This window comes from Babylonia areolata, chromosome 12 (assembly GCF_041734735.1).
Source record: "Babylonia areolata isolate BAREFJ2019XMU chromosome 12, ASM4173473v1, whole genome shotgun sequence".
Classification (NCBI taxonomy): Eukaryota; Metazoa; Mollusca; class Gastropoda; order Neogastropoda; family Buccinidae; genus Babylonia; species Babylonia areolata.
In genome coordinates this window covers 34,268,888-34,292,243 of record NC_134887.1, presented here as the reverse complement: position 1 = coordinate 34,292,243, position 23,356 = coordinate 34,268,888, and the positions used below count along the sequence as shown (strand labels likewise).

The following is a 23,356-nucleotide window of genomic DNA, read 5'->3' as shown; positions in this document are numbered from 1 at the left end:
AGAGCAGGTGAAGAAGAACCTCGAAAAATATGGACCTAATGGTGAGTTTTAGTGATGAGTTGCTTTCGATCGTGTAGAATATTCCGCGGATGATCGTTCGTTGACCTAGATATCTATAACTCATGTATGATCATGGAGGTCGCCATCAGTGTCCATCGTGGCATTTCTGATTTCGAAAAGACGTTGTGTGAGAACTCGAATTTTAGAATACGCTGTCTTTTTATGGACTCAACGCTTTGTGTGTGACACTTACTAATACTTTTCTTTTTGTCTTTTTCAGAGTTGCCGGCAGAAGAAGGTGAGTTTCTGTTTTCTTATTCATTTTGATTATGGAATGAAATAACTCGCGTGGCGAATGTCGATGACGGTCGCGTAAATCATTAGAAAAAAGGAAGATGGCAGACGACAGCATTTGCCGGACGTGCTTTCTAACGAGATTTCTTTTTGTTATCAGGCAAACCATTATGGGAGCTCATCTTGGAACAGTTCGACGATCTGTTAGTAAAGATCTTGCTGTTAGCAGCTGTGATATCTTTTGTGAGTATTGATTTTATGACCGTTGATGTTATTTAGTTTGTGCGACGGTTGACAATTTTGCATTGATAATTGTGTCGTTGTGGTTGCGTCCCCTGACTGGGTTGTGACATGTGTCGTGTGTGGCGTTCATTTTTGCGTTGTCATTCTGACTATGGATCAACTTTTATAAAATAATATGAATATTGGTATCAAGTGATCCGCGGATAAGTCATGATCTTGAAGAACGCCAACTAATTCTCTTGTCTATTTAACATAAATCATCCAACCCCACACCTAAATTATTCACATGCTTTATTTATTCATGAACTGATGAAGTCATGTGTTTCGTTTTCAGATAAAGTTGATAAATTTGTTCTGTTTGAGATTAAAGGAACCATATGGCTCATACTTAGTCCAGTGACAGTTGTACGATCCAAGTACACACCATTTGATAGCACAAACAAGCTTTGTTACTAGACTTTTATCTTCAGCTGAGTTCAAGCATCAGTATTTTTCATAGAACTTTAGCTTTGACAGTGTGGCTTTTTTGTTTCAAAATTTCCATTTTAAGACATGGTGGATAGTGAACATTTAAAGGAATTTGATAGTTTATTCCATAATGTTATGAATGGTTTACCAAAAAGCAGATAATTTTCTTCAAAAGACTTGTTTGATACTATAATGATAGTGTCAAATAATGTTAGTCGCTGGTTTAGCCAAATCATTTTTTCTTTTTTTTTCTTTGTTTTAACATTAACTTTGTCAGGATACAAGATATCACCATATGTAATTAATGAGGTTTATCTCAGCTGGCTAAAGGCAGATTCAAGTAAGACCTGTTCGTGTCTTTTAATATACCATTTGATTTTATGGTCAGTTTGTTCTCTTTCTGTAAAGTTTATGTAAGGACATGTTACTCCAGATCAGTCATTCCTGTCTACTTTACATTAACCTCATTTCATCATCAGCTGTTACTTTAGTTAGGTAGGAAGTAAATTTTGGTCAGATAGACTATATAGAGTGGTTTTGATTTGGATTGTATGAACAAAACAAACATCAGTAACTGAGTAAGCATATGTATTAATCAGTCAGTTGTGGGCCCGTCTTTTCACTGTTAGCCGCGCGAAATTTGGCCAAGCAGAGCAAACCAATAGGCCTAGTTTGCATCAGTTTGACATGGTAAGTATATTTAACACCAAACATGGAGTATAATACAAACTCCTCCTTTTTGTGACAAGTTGTAAGAGTGTAAAGGTGGCGGGATAAGATCTGCTTCAATTTAGAGACAAATGGATAATGAGATTGAATGGACTGATTCTCTGCACACTCAGAGACCGTATTTAGTAATCCACACAGTTAAATTGTTTTTTCTATCACTATGTTGCATTGATTTGAAAGTACTTTTGAAATGTGTGGTAAGGGATGCGCTTGGAACAGACAACACACATATTACACTTGGTCTGTTTACTCTTTTTTTCTCTTTTTTTTTCAGGCTTGGATAGATCTGTAGAGTCGCTATCAATCACACTATTTCACATTATCATGATTATGATTATTCCTTGGTGGAAAATATATGAGTACAAGCAAGCATTGCAGTCACTAAACAGTCTGCCTTAGTACCACTCACAAATAGTGAAAGAGTTACTGTCCAGAACAGTATGGAATTTTCTACTTGACCATTTTTTCTTTTTGAAATAACTTTGATTTTCTTGTTTTGTAAGCTTATAGGGCATCATGATTTACACTTAGACACAGACTGACAGAGCACCACTAATAGTAATAGTAATACTGACATATGTAGATGTAAAAAGTTCTTTCATAATGTGTGCTGTGAATCCATCTAGGATACCTATATAAATGGTAATCACCGAAACATTTGAATAATAAGTATGATCTGCATCACTCTTGATGGATTATTATCATCATCCATGGCAGATTGTTCAGCAAGGTCAACGTTCAGTTTGGTTTGGAAAGGTTGGGAAAGCAGTATAACTATATTAGAGAATACCTGTTTAGATATCTAGTAATACTTTGATTTTTTTTCTTTTGGGTTAGTTGTAATTGAGGACCTTGGCAAATGCATATTGAGTTTGTGGTTTATCAGAAGTAGTGGGACATAGCTGTGCACAGTACATCTGTCATGCAGACTGATGAGTGATAAGTCGATATTTGACCCAGAAATGAAAGGTCCAGTTCACAATGTTCACTTGCACCAGTTGATATTAATTTGATACATCACTACATTGGAAAAAATCAACCAACATTGGTCTACCATTTCTATGGAGTTAGTTATCATTCATGGCTGCAAAATACTTTGAGAGGGGCATTATTTGTTTTCTTTAGATAGTGTTAGGAATTTTGCTCTGTGTGTGCAGACATTTGTATGCACGCATAATAGTATACTGCTATACACCATTTTATTATTATGTGAGTGTGAAGTAAGCATTTCATTTGAAAACATGACTTGAGTGGGCCTTACCTGTAAAAGACTGAACTTTTCCTGTGTGACTGCTAAGGCGTGGTGTGTGTGTGTGTTCATCTAGTTTGTTGACTGTTGCATGCATGATCCTATCCTCTCTAACTCAGCGAAGACTGGTTTACACTTACAGAAAAAAAAGAGCAAAAAAAAGGAAAAAGTAAGTTTCACTTAAAGGAAAGAAAAAGGGGAGAGGGTGTGTTGATTTGGGAGCCACATGGGACAGGGGATAGATGAAGGGGGAGGGTGTGTTGATTTGGGAGCCACATGGGAGAGGGGATAGATGAAGTTTATTTTGAAATTTGAAAACATATTGGAAGATGACTTTGTTTCACAGTTTTTACTTGTACTTTTGTAGTTAAATTACAGATCTGGTGGAACTGGAAGGAAGTTCTGAAAGTGGGGCAATGGAAGGATTTTATTTTACATTTTTATGTTGAGTAGAACGTTGGTTTGTCATTTGATGTGAAACCTTAATCTAAATTTTAATGTCTTTTGGTGCAGAATTATCTGTGGGTTTTTTTTTTTCCTTTTTCCTTTTTTTATTTTTATTTTATTTTTTTATTTTATTAAGTTTTCTGTTTTCAAAAGCAGAACATGCACAGTTTTTAGGGAGGTCAGAATTCTTTTTCTATTTTGATATTTAATTTTAATGTTTGGAATCTGAGTGTTTGTACAGCAGTACCAGACCAGTACTGGAAGTAGTCTCTCTTAGGCCATTAGTGTGTATGTTATTGTTAACATGATGATTACTTTTTTTTATATTGATAAGTTAATAAACAGTTTCAAAATGGCTGATTTAAGGTACATTATACTATTGTAAAATACCTCAATCATTTTGTCTGATTTTGTAGTATTTATTAAATTTTGTTAGCATGAAGTCTTCTTTAAGAAATTAGGCATTGTCATAAGTTTAGTTTGACATTTCTGTGGTAAGATATTTTTCAAGACTGTGAATTTCTCTTTGAGATCAAATTTCAGCAGCAAAATGGATGTTGTTCAATTGTTTTTGCTTTGTAATTTTCTGATTCTAGCACAGTTGCAGTGATGCTGTTCATTTTTTTTTTTCTCTCACATCTTCTGACTAGAGTTTTTATGTATAATGAGTACAAAATTTATTGCAGCTATCAATAATTGTGATATACTGTTACCATTGAGTGTGGTAACATCCTTTTGTTTTTGTTTATTACCATTTTCCTTTGTCCTGCATTATAAAAAGATATGAAATAGTAATGCACCTTCCTTTTGCTTTTCATGGAGAATACTCAATGCCGACATTACTCACAAACTTCTGTTGATTGGTACTGGTCAGGCAGTGGCAGTTATGGTTTAGAGGTAGTATCAAATCATATTGATGATGTTGGTAAAAGTATAGCACTTATTTGTAATACTAACACAGTAAAGAGTTGTAACAAGTTACACAATCATTCTTCCATTTTCAGCCCAGCAATGTAATGGCTGATAACTTGGAAAATGGTTTCATGGACTGTTACTGTGTTGTTATTAATATTATTATTATTATTATTTATATAGTGCTGAATCTTTTGCAGAGACAAATTTAAGCGCTTTCGCACCAGTCATTTACATGCATGCATAACTCTAAAACTGGAAAAACTGAAGACAAGGAAGAGGCAGGGAAGGGAGGCTATTTTAGGAAGAGGTGGGTTTTAAGACCAGACTTGAAAGAGCTGAGTCTGTTAGCCTGAGTCTGTTGTGAAGTGCTGTATGATTGAGCGCCAAGATCTGATACTGGCACACCTGACACTCTTACAGGGGAGAGCTCTGAATTCCAGCTGGTTCACACTGCCATGCATTATCAAGCCCATGCAAATAAATAATGATAGATTTAGCTACATGCTCTTCAGTTCATGTTCGGGTGTAATCATTACTAATGGCAGTCATCATAATCATATACTGATATAGATAATGGCAATTAGAATTTTTTTTTTTTTAAGCACACCAACAGATGCCCTGCATTCAGCATTTCATAACCTGTTGATTTGAATACTTACTATGGTTCACATGGAACTGTAATGTATACATCACAGCATTGATTTATTAATTCCATGTTTTTGTTTGTTGATATTTGGGTGGGTGTGGGGGTGGGCTCAGTTTGTGATTCCACTATGCTTGGCTTGTTTTGGCCAAAACATTGATATAATCAGAATGTCAGAAAGGTTGAGATGTTTCCCAGTTTACTTCTAGATTACTAATATTACAAGTGTGTAACAGAGAAAAAAGCTGTAAATATTATGAATGTTAAAAATTGTAACGAGTGACTCAGTGAGAGAGAAAAAATCTGCAATGCACTTTTCAGGAATGCTCTTGTAACTTCAGGAGTAGCATTTGAATGCTATTTATTAACATTTTTCACCAATTATTTTAAAGATAGCTTTGTGATTACATGCTGAAGTTTGTTAAATGGGACCGAAATGCAATCAGACTTGTGTCAAACTTTCACTAGTTTCAACCATCTCCTTATCTTATAAGTTATATAATTCATTTAACTGTAATTTGTAACACTACCAGTGTATTGGCATTGACATTTTGTGTGTAGCCTAGAGAGCTCTGGATATATTGCCACTACTGTCTGTGTAGACTTTCTTGTGTATGGTGCCTAGGGGCATGAACTGATGGAGTGTGAAAAATAATCAAGTTGAAACTGTCTGTATCACATCTCAGTAATCATTATAACTGCAAGTCTGTCATATTCAAACTTAACTAGCTATGCCTTTTTACCTGGTACTGTGTGGTAGTTTTACTTGTAATTTAAAAAGAAGAAAAAAGTGACAGCAATAGTTAATTTAATAAACGGAACATGGGGTTTGTATGTTTTTTCTTTGTCAGATTAAAAAAGAAAGTAACCCTGGATTTATGTGCCTTTGTGAAGTACTGTAGCAGTCATTACATGTCTTTTGATGTGAAAGAAAATGAAGAAAAAAAAAAGAGGGGGGTGGAGGGTCCATATAATTTTCACTTTTGGAAATGCAATTTATTTAGACTGAGTTATCAGTGGGGTTATATTTGGGGATATGACTATCTGATGCATCGACTAGAAAGTATGCCTAATTTTGTCGCTTAAAATTTCCATTGATGCGTGCAAAGAAAAATTTATGTTGTTCAAAAAACACATTATATCTTTCAGTCTGTCCTTTGTCTTTCCTTTCTGTCTTTTTTTTCTTGTTCTTTTTTTGTCTCCCTCGCTCTCTTCCTTTTTTCTGTTTTTTTTTCCCCCTCTTTTTAATGGATTAATTACAGAATTGTAGCGATTTTTTTTTTATGTACAGTTGGAAGTCTGAAAATCATTTTGATATATTCTTCTCTCATCTGATGATATCAGCATTGATGTATTTAGTAATAGCAGTTATCTGCTGCATGTTTCAGTTTCTCGTGTGTGTGCACAAGCACATTTACATGCATGAAATTTCATTGAAAAAACATGGACAGCTTTGGTTGGCATTTTAATTTGAGTTTAAAGATAACGTCATAAATAGTTATAACTTAATACCATACGCATGCACACACACACACACACACACACAACACAACACAACACAACACACAGATAATTTTTATGAGGATGGGTAGGGGTAGAAATAGAACGTTGGAAAAAAGTCTAAGAATAAAACTTTATGAGGACGTTTACTCCATTGTTCTGGCAGAATGACAAGGGTTTTAAACAGCAGTAAAGGGGAGGGAAAGCCTTTAGTTCTCTTTTGTAGGTTTATTTTTTTCAGGATGATGTATGAAACAGAAAATCAAAAGAGTAAGTGCTGAAAACATAAAATGTTCAAATATCAGAGTACATTAAAACTGAAAACAAAAGAGGGGGAGTGCGTGAAGAAAAAGCTGGACTGTACTGATGTGAAACTGGAATGGAGCTGGATGCTGAGATTGGCAGTCTTGAGGGCAAACATTTGTGAGGCAGGGGTGGAAAACTGAGAAAAGGAGGGGTGGGGTGAAGCTATACTGTGCCTCCAACATACAGGAGAGAAGTGTGTTGATGGCTGCTGTGGTGGTACCTGAGAGTTGGAGTACAGGGAGGAGGAGGAAGGGGGATGGTGATTGGCAGGAGTTGGGGAGTGGGGGGGGGGGGGGGAGATGGGTTGGTTGCTGTGGTAACTGAGTCATGGTGCCCTTCTCTCACCTTGTCAGGTAACCCAACGCTGGAGCGGCAGACAGGTGCAAACTACTGGGGAAGTAAAGGGGTGGGTGGGGCAACAGTTCCTGCTCTTTCCCCTTCCTCCTTCCCCTCCCTGCCCCCCAAACACCTCCACCCCTCTCTCCAGTCTCCTCTCTCATAATCAGTCATAGTGCATCCTTGGTTTTGCGGGGCAGGAATCGTAGGATGTTTTGCCTGCAGGGCAGTCAGCCATGTTTTCCCTGTGAGCAGAACTTTCAGTTTTGGCTCATGTCATTTTTGATGACTCTGCAGTTAAGCTAGTAGAGGTGGCATCGTTGTATTGTGTTAATGTCTGTAGATCATGGCTTTAGCGGGGCATAGAAATCGCCTTTCTGGCGTAGGAATCCCCCTTTTTTTTTTTCTGAGGTAGCCGATCCATAATGTTGCTGATCAATTCAGTCCTGTTCTGGTGTGCATGAACTATGATCATGTACTCTGTTTTTAAAAAAATGAATAAATAAATAAATAAATTCTCTCTGCTCTCTTTTCACTCCTTGTAATAAGACATTTGATACAGAAAGTAAATGAATCCTTCAGAAATGTTGTTATTGACTGTGGCAGTATGGCATTTGACTGATGCTGAGCGCGTGCAGACAGAAGCATCAAGTTTATCGCTGAATGTGACCATATAAAGAAGAAAGTGACTGTGGAAGGCTGGTGGAATAGTTCAGTCAGTGATTGTCTCAAACGTGGGTGTTAACGTGGACACTGAGATGAGAGTGAGACTGTGTGTGGGAGAGAGAGTCGGAGAGGGCAGGTGGCATGAAATGTTCTTTTTCAGTTTCATGTAGGTTTCCATGTAACAAATACAAGAATTATTATGCAACAGCTGTACTTTTTGTTTGTATTATTTGTTTTGTTATTTAGATTCACTGAAAAGTGATTCCCACAGTTTCCTAAGTAATAAGTTGTTTGTTAGTTCATTATAATTGTTATTTTGTTGTTAATTGTCAAAAATAATCAAACTTCATGAATTAGTCATAGTCATCAGTGTAGATTCATTTTCACATTATCAGTCATTTATCAATTTGGCTCTTGGGAACAGTTATTCCACTTTTTTAATTTGTGTAATGTGGGGTTGGGAAGTACCATGTAAAACTAAAAGATACAGCAGACTATATAAAGGAATCCGGAAAATAATAAATCTGTTACTGAAACGAAGTTGCCCATTTTTGACTTGGGTTTAGCACAGAAAATGTCAAGCGAAGTGTGCCACTCAGTGTCAATAACCTGACCTGCATCATTGATTGAAGATACATGGTTCTGCCCAATGAAGATAGACTGTGATGGCGCCATCCATCAGTTACCAGGTAATGCATGGGTGTTGTGGTGGCTGACACTGTGACAGCCCTGGCAGTGCAGCAGATGGAGCCACTGCTTCATCAGAGGAATGGTAGTAATAATAATAATGGTTATAATGGGAGTGATGCATATGAGACAAAGCTGTCCCAGTGCAGTGACAAAAGACAGGGATGTAATGTCGGGCTGACGCGAGAGGGCAAGCTGGTGGGTACTGGTCCACAACACCCCATTGATTTTTTTCCTCCAGTCACTGTTTAGCACATGGACTTGGCTTTCGTTTCACCGCTGGCTTTGCCTTTGAGTGGCGTTGGGTAACTCCCCATCCAGCCCTGTTTACCTCACCTGTGGCTGGCTCTCTTTCACACATTGGTTTCACATTCACTTGATAGAGCAGTTGAGAGCTGTATGTAATACTAGCAGGCTTCATACTCTGCCTGCAACCTGGAAATGTTGCAGCGAAATTAAGCATCCAGTCACTGTCTGTTTTGCAGTCCTGCACAGTACTTGTGCACTTTGGAAATTCAGGGATCTGATTTATGAATTTCACAGTAAAAATGTGATGTCAGTGTCAAGGATTTTACTCAGATAATTACGATTATAATATTAATATGATATTGATTGACCTGTCCATTTGGGGATAATGTCATGTGGAAGTTCACCAAGGGAACTCTTCTCTCTTTTTTTCACAGGATAATTTCACATTTTCAGTGTGTATTGTTGACCATCTATGTTTGAGTGTTGTGAATGTGTGTGCGCACAATTATTTTAATTTTATAGTTTTGTGTAAAACAGAATACAATATTCAGTTGATTGTATTTTTGTTAATAAAATACCAGAACAGCAGTGTTAAATAACCACTTGAAAAGAAGTTCACAGTAATGGAAAATAATTGTAACCTATGAAATGGGTGGTTTGATCTTGGGGGGATGCAGGGGTTTGGGATGGGGGGTGGGCGAGTGGGATAATTGAATCCCCCAACCCATACATTTAACAGTTTGTCTTTCCACTTGACCTCTTCTCCCCTTTAGCCCACACCCATCCCCCTATCTCAACCCCCCCCCCACCCCCATCCCCCAAGAACCCCCACAGACAGCTGTGTGGACAAAGGGTAGGGATGTTTGGTAGTTTAGGGGCTGACTGCATGCTGTGGGATGCCAGAGGTGCTTACAGCACTGGCTGATAGGGGCAGAGTGGGTGGGTTAGCGGGTGGAGGCAGGGTGGAGAGGGGGAGGTCAGCTGTGCACACATCTGCTGGGAATGTGGAGGTGACCTTGCAGGAAGGACTGACCCCTAGGGAGGAGGAGGGAGGGGAGGGTGTCTGGAATTATGTGAATCCTGCTGCTGGGGGTCACCTTTGTGGCTCAGCTGATGAGTGTGGAGGGGTTGGGGAGGTGGGGGGGTTGTGAGGATCATATGTTAGGCCTGGCTGGTTGTAGCTGTACTACTGGTAATGAGCAACCATAGGGTTTTGTTGTTTTTTTCTCCATGCATAAAGTGCAAGTGCTGGGTTGAGATTTAAATATATACTATAGTATAAAAGAAGATTCTTTTAGTTCTGTCATCCCATCTTTTTTTTAAAAATTTTATTATTATAATTCTTTTCTTTTGTAGTGACACACAATATTTATTTTCATGATTTACAAAATACACTTTGGTGTAAATCTGTTGTGTTAGAGACGATCTCAAGCAGCGATAAGCACTCTCATTAGTTTCAATCTCATTTTTATGTTGAAACAAAGCATTCCCACTACTTGTCGAACCAGTCACACAGTTTCAGAATTTGATACAATGGAATCAGTCTGTGACATGCAAACAACATACATGTATTTTTTCTCTGTGTGTATCTGTCTTGTGTTTGTCAAAACAGCTGTTTTGCTCATGAATGCACATTCACAAACTTGCATACATTACATACATATGTGGACATACGTTAAACACACACAAGATTTGTTGCTTTTGTGAATAGGCACAGTGCAGGTATGTTTGTACCTACACTCTGTCATGCTTGAGAAAGTGTGCATCCGATCGTCACATGCCCGCACAGACCAACACATTAGAGAGCAGAATACTTATATATAGTTAAAACCTATGTGTAGCTGAACATTTCATCAGTTACAACCCTCTTCATGATTGCACACTGTGCTGTGCTTTACCTTCACGGGTGACTATTCATGGCATTCTACTCCTAGAGACCCTGAGGTATCGTTGTTCACTTTGCCTGTGTAAACTTTATACAGTGTATTAAGTTTCCACAAGATCCAAGTTTCTGCCAGTGCCAAGCTGGGTGTGGTCCCAATCAGGTAGCAGCTGAGAATTGCCAAACATGTGTAGCTGACAGATCAATAAACGCTTCTCCCTGACAGTGATACTGCAGTGCAGGCTTAGAAGAGGAAGTACACATCAGTTTTCAGTTAGGAAAAAAAAAAAGAAAAAAAGCTCCCAAGCTTTTTTGTATTGAGCTCTTGTGTGTTCTTTTATAAGTTGAAATTTTTATTATTATATAATGTCTTTTTTAAGCAAAAGCAAGGAAGGGGTTTCTAGTACAGGATGACCACATTGATGTACTCAGAAAGCCTGGAACCTGAAAAGACAGAAAAAACGTGTGAAACAGGACAGCAAGTTCCAGTTAGTATCGGTTAAACTTGGCTGCTCGTCATTGTTTTCACAGCTGACAACCTGTTTTATAATTCATGTGATTCAATGATTGCCTTTCACAGCTGAATGCTTCCCAATGCTCAGCTAATGGGGCAATGTGGGTGTTGTTGAAGGAAGAGTGTGGTGGGGGGGGGGGGGGGGGGGGGGGGGGGGGAGCCAGGTCCTGATCAGTTAGGGGAGAGGTTTTTTTTACATTTACTAGTTTCAGAGAGCTGGCAGGTATTGTTCTGTGCCAGGTGCATGTAGGGATCAGTTCCCTGTGAAAGCTTTGTCAGTATGGGGGTGGGTTGGGACAGGCAGGGGTAAATCCTACTAAATGCTTACATGAAACTTAGAATTTAAGTAAAAGAAAAGGCTGAATGAAAAAACATTGTTTGCCATGTTGGCTGTTGAGGGCTTTTTTTGAAGGGGGGGGGGGAGCAAGATTCCATGATGACACATTTACTTTTAACTAAGGATTGAAAGAGAGTGCAGATGAAAAAAAAAGAAACAACCACACACACACACACACACACACACACACACACACACACACACAAAGTTTTAATCCTAAAGGAAAAGAAATAGATGATAATTGAAAATTAAGATACATATATTAATCAGAGATTAGCAAGAAATACTCTTTGTAAGTGTAACATACCTCTGTGACTATGATGCTGCTGTGTCGGACAGAATGTTCTTTTTTAATGCATTGTTAGATACGTCACATGTACGTGATGTAGTTTGTAATCAGATACTACAGAGGAGGTCAGATATGCCTCCAGACTGAGTTAGTTGGTGGGTTTTGTTAGTCCAACTAATCGTAAAGAAATGTGTGGAATAGTTGAATTGTGCAGTGAGAAATCTGTCGTATGGCTTGGACATATGAAGAATTGTCACTTTGCAGAATCAATTTCTTGTGTAACTTGATCACACACACACTCTTGCACACACACGCGTGTGTGCGCACATGCGCGCGCGCGCACACACACACACACACACACACACACACACACACACACACACACACAGAGCACATGCGTATATATAGATATAGATGTTTTCTAGGCAGTTGGATTGGAGAGAAGTGGAGGACGGGTGGAAATCAGAAATTGCCCTGATGTCCTGTTTTTCGACATTTTCAAACCTGTTAAAATGGTGCTGCAAACCTCAAATCACTTGCAAACAATTAGCGCTAAAGGCAGAAGAAGGAGAAAAAAACCCAGCAGATCCCAGAATGAAGCCTGTGGATTCAGTTGCCAGGCAAAACACAGTCAAGCAAACCATGCCACAGGTGCACTTATTTCATTTTGTCAGCAGTCGGCAGTATTGATTGTGCAGCCAGACTTGTGCGTTGCTGGCGGTGCAGGCAGGAGTCTGCTGGGTGCTAAAGAGGGCCTGATTCCTGGCATTAGTGGCCACTCTGGGTTTACTGGGTGGCTTGCTTGGAGATCATTTTTTCCCCATGGGTCAGCATGTTGGCACAAGTTGTCATGCACATGTATGCATGTGCACAGACCTGTACGCTTGCATATGCACATTTGCAAGCACACAATCACACACACCATCACACACACACGCACACACACACACACACACACATGATGTGCTCTATCTCCATCACTTTCTCTCTCTCTCTCTCTCTCTCTCTCTCTCTCTCTCTCTATCCCCCCATCCCCTCCTCTCTCTGTGCTCCCCTCTCTTTCTCTCTGACTGGTCCCCAGCACAACACTGGACAGATGGCCTGGTTTTTCCTATTTTGTAAGATAAGGAAACAAACACATTTTTTTCTCCCTGGCATTTTTTGATTGCGGGTTTTAGGAGGTTGCATTGATGTGTGACTTAGTGTGAACTGTTCTAATGCCGTATTCTGATTATGAACCATGCATTCAGATTCATGTTATACTGGGCAGCGCTGGTAGTGTTGTTTTATGTAACATTTAATTCATCAAAATATTTAGTACACTAAAACCCTGAAAAGACATGGATTCCTCCCCATCAGACACCCCCCCCCCCCCCCCCCCCCCCCACACACACACACACACACACATCCTTTTTTTTTCTTTTTCTTTTTTTTAATCATTTTTGAAAGAAAGATAATTGTTAGAGCATAAATCATTAAATGGTTGTCAATTTTTGGAGATAATATTTTCAGTTAACACTGTGCAAATGATTTAATAAAAATAAGATAAAATAAGAGATTATGAAATAAGACTGAAAGACTATGAATAGAAATGATAAAAAGTTCAAAATAAAAAGACTGTATTTTGTGTGACCTGTTTCACTGTCAGTATAATTTTTCATGTGGGTAGAGCTGTATTGATGAGTGTTTGACTGGATGCCTACAGTTGCTTAGCATCAGAAGTGAGATAGGTCTCGAGGCCTGCTTTTCTTCTTTTGACTTCTTTCCTCTCCATTGTTGCCTTTTGTTTTTCTTGGCTGGACTGGAAAGGACGTATATATTTCAGGACAAAATAGTTCAACTTAATGTATGTATTGCAGTAATGTTTTGTGAATTTGTACTGTTGTAAATTGACGTCATTTCTCCTTCCTCTTATTCGGCTGCCCATCCCATAAATCGTGATAGACGTGAACAGATCTATAAAACCACACACACGTGCACACGCACACATATGCACATGCACACACACACACACACACACTCTCTCTCTCTCTCTCTCTCTCTCTCTCTCTCTCTCTCACACACACAAAGCATGTATGCACTCTGTCTCGCTTACTATAGTCAACTCAGTCAGCTCTGTCTTTGTTTGGTGCAGCAGACATTGCACTCAGTAATTTTGGTTGCATATGAAAACTGAAATGGTGGGATATAACTTTCATCAATTCATGACTGTTTTAGAATGAGAAGAGAGAAAGAACAGGGATTAGTCCATCATGGGGCTTAAATTATTAATATTATGTAAATAATACTGTGGACTCTTCATGGTCTGATCTTTTGTTATTGTTTTTGTTGTTGTGGTGTAGTGTATATAGATAACTAAGTCCACATGTTGTTGTGGTGTAGTGTATATAGATAACTAAGTCCACATGCTTTGACACTTGATTGGAACTGAAGCTGTAAAAGATGAAACCTGTGCAGCTTTCCCTGGCTTTAATGACGTTCTGACTTGTGTGTGTGTGCAGGTGTTGGCCTGGTTTGAGGAAGACCATGACCAGGTGACGGCCTTCGTGGAACCCTTTGTCATCCTGACCATCCTCATCTGCAACGCCATTGTGGGCGTCTGGCAGGTCAGTGGTGTGCATAGTGCTGTCAGTGCATGCTGACTGGTTGGAGGGAGGGCGGGAAGGGACTGAGTGATTGCAGTATTGTGGTTTTTGTGTGTGTGAGAGAGTGTAGATAGTGTGTGTGTGTAATGTGAAGAGTGTGTATGGGAGAACATTCTGTGTGTGTCAGACAGAGAGTTCATGGTGGTAGTGAGAGAGAGAGAGAGTACACAGAGTGTGTGTGAGACAGAATATATATTGTGAGTGAGAGAGAGAGAGGGTAGAGGTGTTTATTGATAGAGTACAAAGAGTCAACAGACTGTGTGAGAGCGATTGAGAGAAAAAGGTTGTGCTCATGTTTGTGCTTGTGTGTTTGCTCCTTCCACAAGTCCTTTCCTTCATGTTTTGGGTTATTTGTGTGTGGGTGCATCTGTCGATTGATGGTAAACTTTTAAGTTTAACGTTGTCATCAACTCATCAGCAGCTGTCATTCTCTTTTTATTAATTAGATTATAATTAAAAAGAAAGTTTATGTGAGGCTGTGCTTGTCGGATGAAAACAGCAATGTCAAGTGCTCTGAACCAAACAACATAAGCACTTCCCTTTGTTGTTGTTTTTTTCTTTTTTTTTTTCTTTTTTTTTTTCATTTCTGATTGTTAATGATGCCATCATATGATGAAAAAGCTGATACATGTCATGAAATGATAATTCCACGCTTCACTTTCCATTTAGAAGTTGGTGTCAGGTGGTGGTGTATCTTGTTTCAGGTGGTGTGACAAATGGTGAATAGCCAATTGGATAGGCTTTGTTTCTCTCTCTCTCTCTCTCTCTCTCTCTCTCTCTCTGTGTGTGTGTGTGTGTGTGTGTCCGTGTCTGTGCCTGTCTCTCTCTCTCTCTCTCTCTCTCTCTCTCTCTCTCTCTCTCTCTCTGCCTGTCTCTGTCTCTGTCTGTCTGTCTCTCTCTCTCTCTCTCTCTCTCTCTCTCTCTCTCTCTGTGCTTCTCTCCTTTGTTACTTTTACAGGGTTCATACAGTTTTTTGTCGTTTTATATATATATATATATATATATATACACACACACACTGTATGTATGGAAAATTGTATCTGAAAAATGCAGTACCATTGCTGTTTAACAATTGAGTCCATAAAATCTTTGGAAATGATCCATGTTTATGAAATTTTTAATTTTGCCTTCTTTTCTGAAAGAACAAACCATTATTTCTGTCTTTGATTAACAAAGCCACGCAGGAAAATGTTCCTCATGAATTTTATTGGAATCAATTTGAAAGGAAAGTAACAATTTGAAGACTCGTTTAAAAGAAAAATGATCAGAAGAGAATTTTTTTGACCAAAATCACAGTTCTCATTAATGTATTAGACTAGATTTTTGGTCGTAGATGTTTTCAATTTTTCTTTTTAGAAAAAAGCTTATCCAGTTTTGTGATTTGAAAAAAAAATGTATGAACACAGTTGCATGATATGATAAAGGTGGTTGCATATATGTGTGTGTGTAGAACTATGTGCTGTGGACATGAACTTGTAGTTTGTGTCATTCATAGAGTGCACATAGAAAATGAACACTTCAGGTACATACATGTATGAATTTGTGTGCACACTTTTGATAAATGTTATACTTGTGTGAGTGTTTGTATGATGTGTTCACACCTGTGTGTGCAAGAGAGAGAGAGGGGGGGGGTGTATGTACTAAATGTGTGGTGTAGTGTGTTTGTGCATTGGTCTAGCGTTTTATACATGTGTGTAGGTTGTAGTGTGTGTGAAGACATGTATGTATGTATGTATGAATGTTTCTGCAATGATGACGAGTGCATACCTGCAGATCTAGTGTGGGTTATTGTGTAAAGTGTTGTGTAACTGGACCACTGCTTGGGATAAAACAGTCTGTGTGATTTTCATCTTTGGCTACAAGCAGCTGATTGTTCATTGTGTTGCCAAAGGCGGTGTTTTCCCAGCACTTGGAGTGAAGACAGAACGGCTTTTCATTCACCAGCCTTTCTCTTTGTATATCGTCACCCTTCATATTCCCTGCCCCCCCCGCCTCCCACCCCCTTTTCACCACCCACCTCCTCCTTCATCCCTCAGGTTCTTCCCCTCCTACTTGTTTTCCATTAAGGATTTTTTGTTTTGTGATATTGATACTTACAGCAAGAAGAACAACGAGAACATTGGGCTCTGTCTTCTTCTCATTCATTAGACTGACACCCCACTGTCTGCAATGAATGCCGCTGTACCCTGCAGGTCCTGTACACAGGTGTAGAGCTTCCGGGTCATTGCCATTTTATGGGCTGCGTGATATATAAGAAAATTTATCACTTCAGTACTTTGGCAGATGGTCTAAAAGAAAGGGAGGAAATCTCGTGCACTTAATTCTGTTTGACTGTTTAGTGAATCCACTTTTCCTGTCCATCTGTAATATATCTGACTGGCTGACTGTCACACAAGTGCATGTTTAATTGCTGGCTGATCAGTAATCAGTAACTGCAGATCAAACAAGGTTAAGGCAGAAATTGTTGACTCGTGTGCACTGATTCAACCCAATTCAATGGTGAGGGTAGAAAAAAAAAGGCAGCAGAACAGAAAGAAAAAGGGATGATATATGTATAATTTACCCTCTTTTCTCAAGTGTTCTCTTGAAGTTGAAGTAAGGGGTGGATGGGTTACAGGGTGGGGAGAGAGAGAGAGAGAGAAAGAAGAAAAAAGACCTAAAAGGCAAGGAGCAGAAGTGTAGTAAAGAAAAGAAAAGGTCAGATGTTTCCCCTCCCTGTCTTTTTTCTTCCTTGGCTTGTGGCCTGAAAAGAGTGGAGGGAGGGCGGGCAGGTGTGGGAGGAGGGGTTGTGGCTGTGGTGGCAGGTAGGGGGCCAACAGTGGGGCACAGCATCGCCCAGCTCCCTTCCAGCAGCAGCAGTGTGTTGCAGGCAGCAAGCAGCAGCAGTGCTGAGTGAGGGCTGCTCTTTGTTGTCTTCTCTGCTCTCTTCTGACAGTTGGCGGCAGCCTGGCACCTCCCCCCCCCTCCTCTCCTCTCCTCTTTCCTCTGTCTCTCTCACACCTAACAGGGCCTGGGCCATGAGGAGGAGGATGGCTTCTGCAGGCCCTCTACCGCCTTTTCCCCTGCAAAAAAACCTCTGCCCTTGTAGTACGTGCAAGGGTGTATCAAGAGTCCAACAGTGAAAAGATAGGAAGCATTGGTTTGCCCCCAGTGTTTGCCAGTGTTAGTGATGGAGTCTGGACATGAACCAGAAGGTATTGGCTCTGATCTGCGAGTTGTGTCATGTAGGGCAGCATACACAGAAGAACCTTTAATTAGGAGTGCAGATGTTGCACATAATCTGATACAGTCTTCTGATCAGTACAGAGCTGCCTTTATCCATTTTACCCTTCCTCTTCAGGAGTCATACAGATTTATGGAACACAAGGGTGTTGGCAGACAAATTGTCGTTAGTCGGCAGTCAGTTATATTTGAGACCATAGGTGCAGGTATTGGTTAACTGGTGGTGAAGAATTGTTCCACACTCAAAGCCTGTTCAAGTTAGGCTCATTGTACAGCTGGTTTCAACATTTTCCTTCCACCTGACATCTCCAAGCCGTTTTTTTTCTAACAGCATGAATACCACATTTGTGCAACAGTTTTGCTCATACTGAGTCCTGGTTGACATCTTTTTTCTTCTTCTTTTTTTTTCTCCTTTCTTCAGAAAGTATTTCTGAGAATACACCACATTAACTGATACAGTCATAGCTCTTAAACATGGAAGAGAAAGCCAGTAATATTAAAAGCAACATGATTTGTAAATGATTACTTGCACTGAGTGGTGGTTCAAAATGTTAACAAGGAATGAGTATGTATTCAGCAGAAAAGCGACTTACTAACCCCAAACATTGGCACAAGCAGAGTATATGATTAGGAAGCAATAGATGAATAAAAATTATCAGAAACTCAGACATGGTGAATGAATTGTTCAGCTCTGCCTTCTGAAACACGGACAAGCTTTGTCTTGTGAATCTAATGCCACATTTTACCAGACTGTTTGTATAGTTCCCCCATGTGCTTGGTGAGCCTGGCATTTCCAGAAACTCAATTAACAGAAAAGGCCAGCGTTGTACTTTAGAGTTGATTATCAGCCCAGCCTTTCTGGGTCTCCTGTCCAACAGAAGCTCGGCATCATTAGCCTTGTTGCATAACGCTACACAGAAAATGTGTCAGAGTATTTTGTTCAGTCTCTGTGACACTCAGTAGATGATGATAAGAATTGGAAAAATGCAGCACATTGATCTGTACAAAGCATAAAGTGGAATTTCTACAGTCAGCCAGTGTTACTATGATACTCATCAGTTAAATTAAGCAACACAGAATAACCCGTTTTACACAGTAGACAGTTCCTAAGGTGTAGTCAATGACTCCCACGTGAAATTCTGTATGGGGATTCATTAGTCTCACACACACACACACACAAAAAGGTGCATCATGGGATGTTTGTTTGAGATAGTACGGTACATTTACCTGCACTGCGTTTCTTCCACATCCCTCCTCGGTTACCATGTGATTCAGGCAGGATGTTGAGTAAGGGAAAGGGGGGGGGGGGGGGTGACCAGGTATTACGCTGACAGGATGTGTTGTGTGTGTAAGCCAGACCCCAGCATGTGAACACAGACTGTATGTTCAGCAGTGCTCCAAAAACAGACTGTTAACACAGCGTTGGCCGCGAGATGAAAACTGGGGCTTTTGCTGTGCTTGTTCTTCTGCATTGCAGGGCTTTGCTCTTTTTGTGCCAAAGGTTGTTTGTTTGTTTTTTTCCATAGTTCCCCATTTTCTTTTTTCCTTGTTTTTCTTCATCCTCCTGTTCTTGCTTAGCTTGCTAAACGATTTGCCTTGTTGTACAGGTACTTTTCAGTTTTGGTTTTGTGGTGATTGTCAGCCACTGGCAGTCTGTTGGTTGGGTTGCCTGCTCCCGCCTTCTCTCTCTCTTCATGATCCATCCCACCTGTCTATCTCTCCTCTTTCCATCCCTCCCTTTTCACTCTCTCCCCCTATTCCTACCCAGCCCTCCCACTCCATTCCCTCTTTTCTGTTTCAGTTTTTTGGATGTGTGTGTTTTTCCATGTCCACCTTTATTAATGCGCATGCACATGTGTACATGCACGCACCCAGAGACACAAACCCGTGCACTTACACGCACTCACACACACACACACACACACACACACACACACACACACACTTATTTATTTCCCCTCTCTTCCTCTCGTTTATATTTTTATCTTGTTTGTTACTTTCATTTTACAGTCCATCTGCGCTCTCCTCCCCTTCTTAAAACAGTTTTATCCTCCTTAGAAAATAGCATTCATTGTGTGTAGGGGTTGGGGTTATTTGTTTTTTATTGGAGAGTTAGGTTTTGTACACAGGTGTCTTTGTTGTCTTGCTCAATTGTTGTTGTTGCCTACAGTGTATCAAATGTTCAGCATATATTGACTGGTTGCTCTCCCATCCCAGACTCTGTTTCTATCTTAGTTTCTGATTCTCTCTTATAGTGTTTTGGTCTCTGGCGCTTTTACTGCAATTTTACAGTCATCCTACCCCCTCTCTCTGTGGCATAATATATGAACCTCCTGAACCTGTGGTGGCGATGCAAGCAGTTAGGAGTGGAAGAGGGGTGGGGGTAGAGACCCCCCCACCCCCCCTTCCATCAGGGGGCCATCAGTGGAGGGGCAGGGATCATAAAGCAGACCCATCTTTCATCACAGGGGGGAGGGAGGGTGTTGTTGGGGGGTGGGGGGGAGGGTAGGAGGGGAGGGATCCCAGCTGTGTTTTTGTGGGCCCAGGAAAACAGGTAGAGGAGGGGGAGGGCAGGTAATCAGGTAATTAGTGACTGGGGGGAAAGATGGCTTGGGGGGGGCGGGCACCAGGTGATTGCCATTTTTACCAGCACTATCCAGGTGGGGTCTGCCCTTCAGGGGTAGCAGGAGGGAAGGTGGGAGGGAACCCATATGAAGAGGAAAGAAATCTGCCAAAACTGTGGATAATTGTCGTCTGCCTTTAGATGGAAGCAGCCGCGCTGAGTGACACGGCGGCAGAATCTGAGTAGGGAAAAGGCAGAACATGTTCAACTCAGTTGAAGAAAACACTCAAACACTGTTAAACTTTCATCAGATGTAAGTTTGTCAAATCTTTGCAGTTAATGACATGATATGAATTTTAATTGGACAAAGGAACAAAAAGTAAACAAAAACTTAAGAAAATTGATGAACATATATATGTCAGTTCTTGGGGTTTGGGGTTGTTTTTTTTTCAAATAATCATTTACATCTAACTAACCTTATACCAAACTCTGTGAATTATTGTACACACACACACACACACACACACACACACACACACACACACACACACACACACACACACACACACACTCTGCTGTTATTTATATTTATTAAAAATAAATAAATAAATAAATAAAATAAGGAATTTGTACAAATACATCTCCAAGTTAGCCCTCTTCCAAAGTTGTAAGAGCTCTGCGGTAGTCATGGTCTAGGATAATGTATTTGGGGAGAACCAACAACCTCAGCAGGGTACATAATGGTTCTGCCAGATGTGTTTTAAAAAGGTCTCTGCCTGCTGGATGTGGCTGAAACTACAGTGAAAGTGATGTGTCTGAAAGCAGTTAAAGATGTATGGATCAAGTGTTTGAGAGGGGTAGACTGGTTAGAGAAAGACGGGTGAGCACAGAAGGCCACCCTGGGCTGTAGTGCCTGTTGAGAGGAGGGGTTCCCTGCTGCTGAACGAATCTGGAGCGAGCTGTGGGAACATGGCCCAGCTTTTTTTTGCTTTTTTCCACCCACCCTCCAACTGTCTGTCTGGTCTCATTGTCTGAGGGAGAAGAGCTGGTTAGGAATGTCAGCGTGACGGTGGAAAACATCAGTCAATACTCCCCCTTTCTTTTCTCTCTCACTCGCTCTCTATCTCTGTCTGTCTCTCTCCATCTCACTCTGCTCTCTCTCTCTCTCTCTCTCCCTCTCTCTCTCTCTCTCTCTCTTCCTACTCTCTGAAAGTGAAAGAGACGTCAGAATGTGAATCATGATTGATTTTTTTCCTTAAAGTAAGCTACTGAAATATCTCTACATAATTATATTTAATTTTAGATCTGTCTTCCTGTCGGCTATTCTTGTGACACTGGCATCTGCAAGACATCCGCAAATAAACACTTTATGTTTTGTTATCTTTTGCTTGAAAGTTGTGATGTACTGTCCCACATTGTGCAGAAAAAAGTCCTGGAACTATTTTTTATTGAAGTAACTTAAGAGAAACCCCCTAGTTTTTGTAAGGCTGTCTTTACTGTTTCAGAGTTGTAAAAGAACTCACCTGTGATGTTTATGAACAGCGTGCCTTTAGATACCTCAGTGAATTGCACCAGTCTTAGTGCTGCAGCCTTGGGGGCTAGTTGGCCTTGGGGAACCATCCTAATGCCGACTGTCCTAAAACCTTGGGCTAAAACCTTGGGCGAGAGAGTGGGGATGTAACTTGGGCGAGACACTCTCCACTATTATCAAATTCTAGCCCAGATAGTCGGACAGGACAGCAGGTACCTCCTCCACTGTTCTGATGGTCATAGTCAAACACCACTGACTATCATACATACCTCAGTAAAAAGAAAAACAAGAAACAAATATTTTCAGCACTCTTCACTCCGAATTGTCAGTTGACAAAAAAGCTGAAGAAAAATCAATGAGACAGTAAACTATGTACATGTCTGTGTTTATTATGATGTGCCTTTGTGATTTTTTTTTTTAACATGCCAAGTGTGTCATTGCTAGACAAGACTGTACGCATGACAGCTATTAATGACAGAGAGCTTTAGTTGTATACTGTCAGCCTGTTTCAGGAGTGCAGTGCGGAGAGGGCCATAGAGGGCCTGAAGGAGTATGACAATGAGCAATGACGACCATCATTAACACAGAGCCTGCATACTGTCTGCCTGTTTCAGGAGCGCAATGCAGAGAGCGCCATTGAGGCCCTCAAGGAGTATGAGCCAGAGGTGGCCAAAGTGGTGCGCAGCGGCACCAAGGGTGTGCAGCGCATCAAGGCCAGCTTCCTGGTGCCCGGTGACATCGTGGAGGTGTCTGGTGAGTGGACAATCACACACTGCTTTCATACCTTGTTGGAGTCCCAAGTCCCTGGCCCCTTAGCTGTTATGTTTGCTGTCTGGTGAGGGGACAGTCACACACTACTTTCATACCTTGGAGTCCCAAGTCCCTGGCCCCTTAGCTGTTATGTTTGCTGTGTGGTGAGGGGACACTCACACACTGCTTTCATACCTTGGAGTCCCAAGTCCCTGGCCCCTTAGCTGTTATGTTTGCTGTGTGGTGAGGGGACACTCACACACTACTTTCATACCTTGGAGTCCCAAGTCCCTGGCCCCTTAGCTGTTATGTTTGCTGTGTGGTGAGGGGACACTCACACACTGCTTTCATACCTTCTTGGAGTCCCAAGTCCCTGGCCCCTTAGCTGTTATGTTTGCTGTGTGGTGAGGGGACAGTCACACACTGCTTTCATACCTTGTTGGAGTCCCAAGTCCCTGGCCCCTTAGCTGTTATGTTTGCTGTCTGGTGAGTGGACAATCACACACTGCTTTCATACCTTGTTGGAGTCCCAAGTCCCTGGCCCCTTAGCTGTTATGTTTGCTGTCTGGTGAGGGGACACACTGCTTTCATACGCCGTTCCCTGGCCTTGCTGTCATACTGTGCACCATGTCAAACTGGTGCAAACTAGGCCTTGTGTTGGTGTGCCCTGTTTGGCCAGATTTTGTGGCTTACTCCATAACCAGAGGCTCTGCCAAGTCTGCTGTCTGCTCAGCCATTCAGCGCAGATAAACTCCCTGTGGTGTTCTGGGCATGCAAGAACAGTGTCAGAGAAATGCTGGGGGGAGGGGGAATACACATATACATACACACACACACACACATACAAAAAAAGTCAAATAGATTTGGTTATGCTATGATTTCCAACTGGTG

At 40.8% G+C, this 23,356-nt stretch overlaps 1 protein-coding gene across 4 annotated transcripts in view; it reads left to right on the top strand.

The window, feature by feature from the left end:
* Positions 1–23,356, top strand: part of LOC143288561 (sarcoplasmic/endoplasmic reticulum calcium ATPase 1-like) — an 84,821-nt gene that overhangs the window by 459 nt on the left and 61,006 nt on the right. For all 4 annotated transcript variants that reach the window (XM_076597164.1, XM_076597163.1, XM_076597165.1 and 1 more), the window contains exons 1-5: positions 1–41; positions 281–298; positions 455–537; positions 14,256–14,360; positions 22,330–22,468. The exon at positions 1–41 is cut by the window's left edge. In XM_076597164.1, coding sequence (XP_076453279.1) covers positions 1–41; positions 281–298; positions 455–537; positions 14,256–14,360; positions 22,330–22,468 — 386 coding nt within the window. The remainder of the gene's footprint in view (positions 42–280; positions 299–454; positions 538–14,255; positions 14,361–22,329; positions 22,469–23,356) is intronic.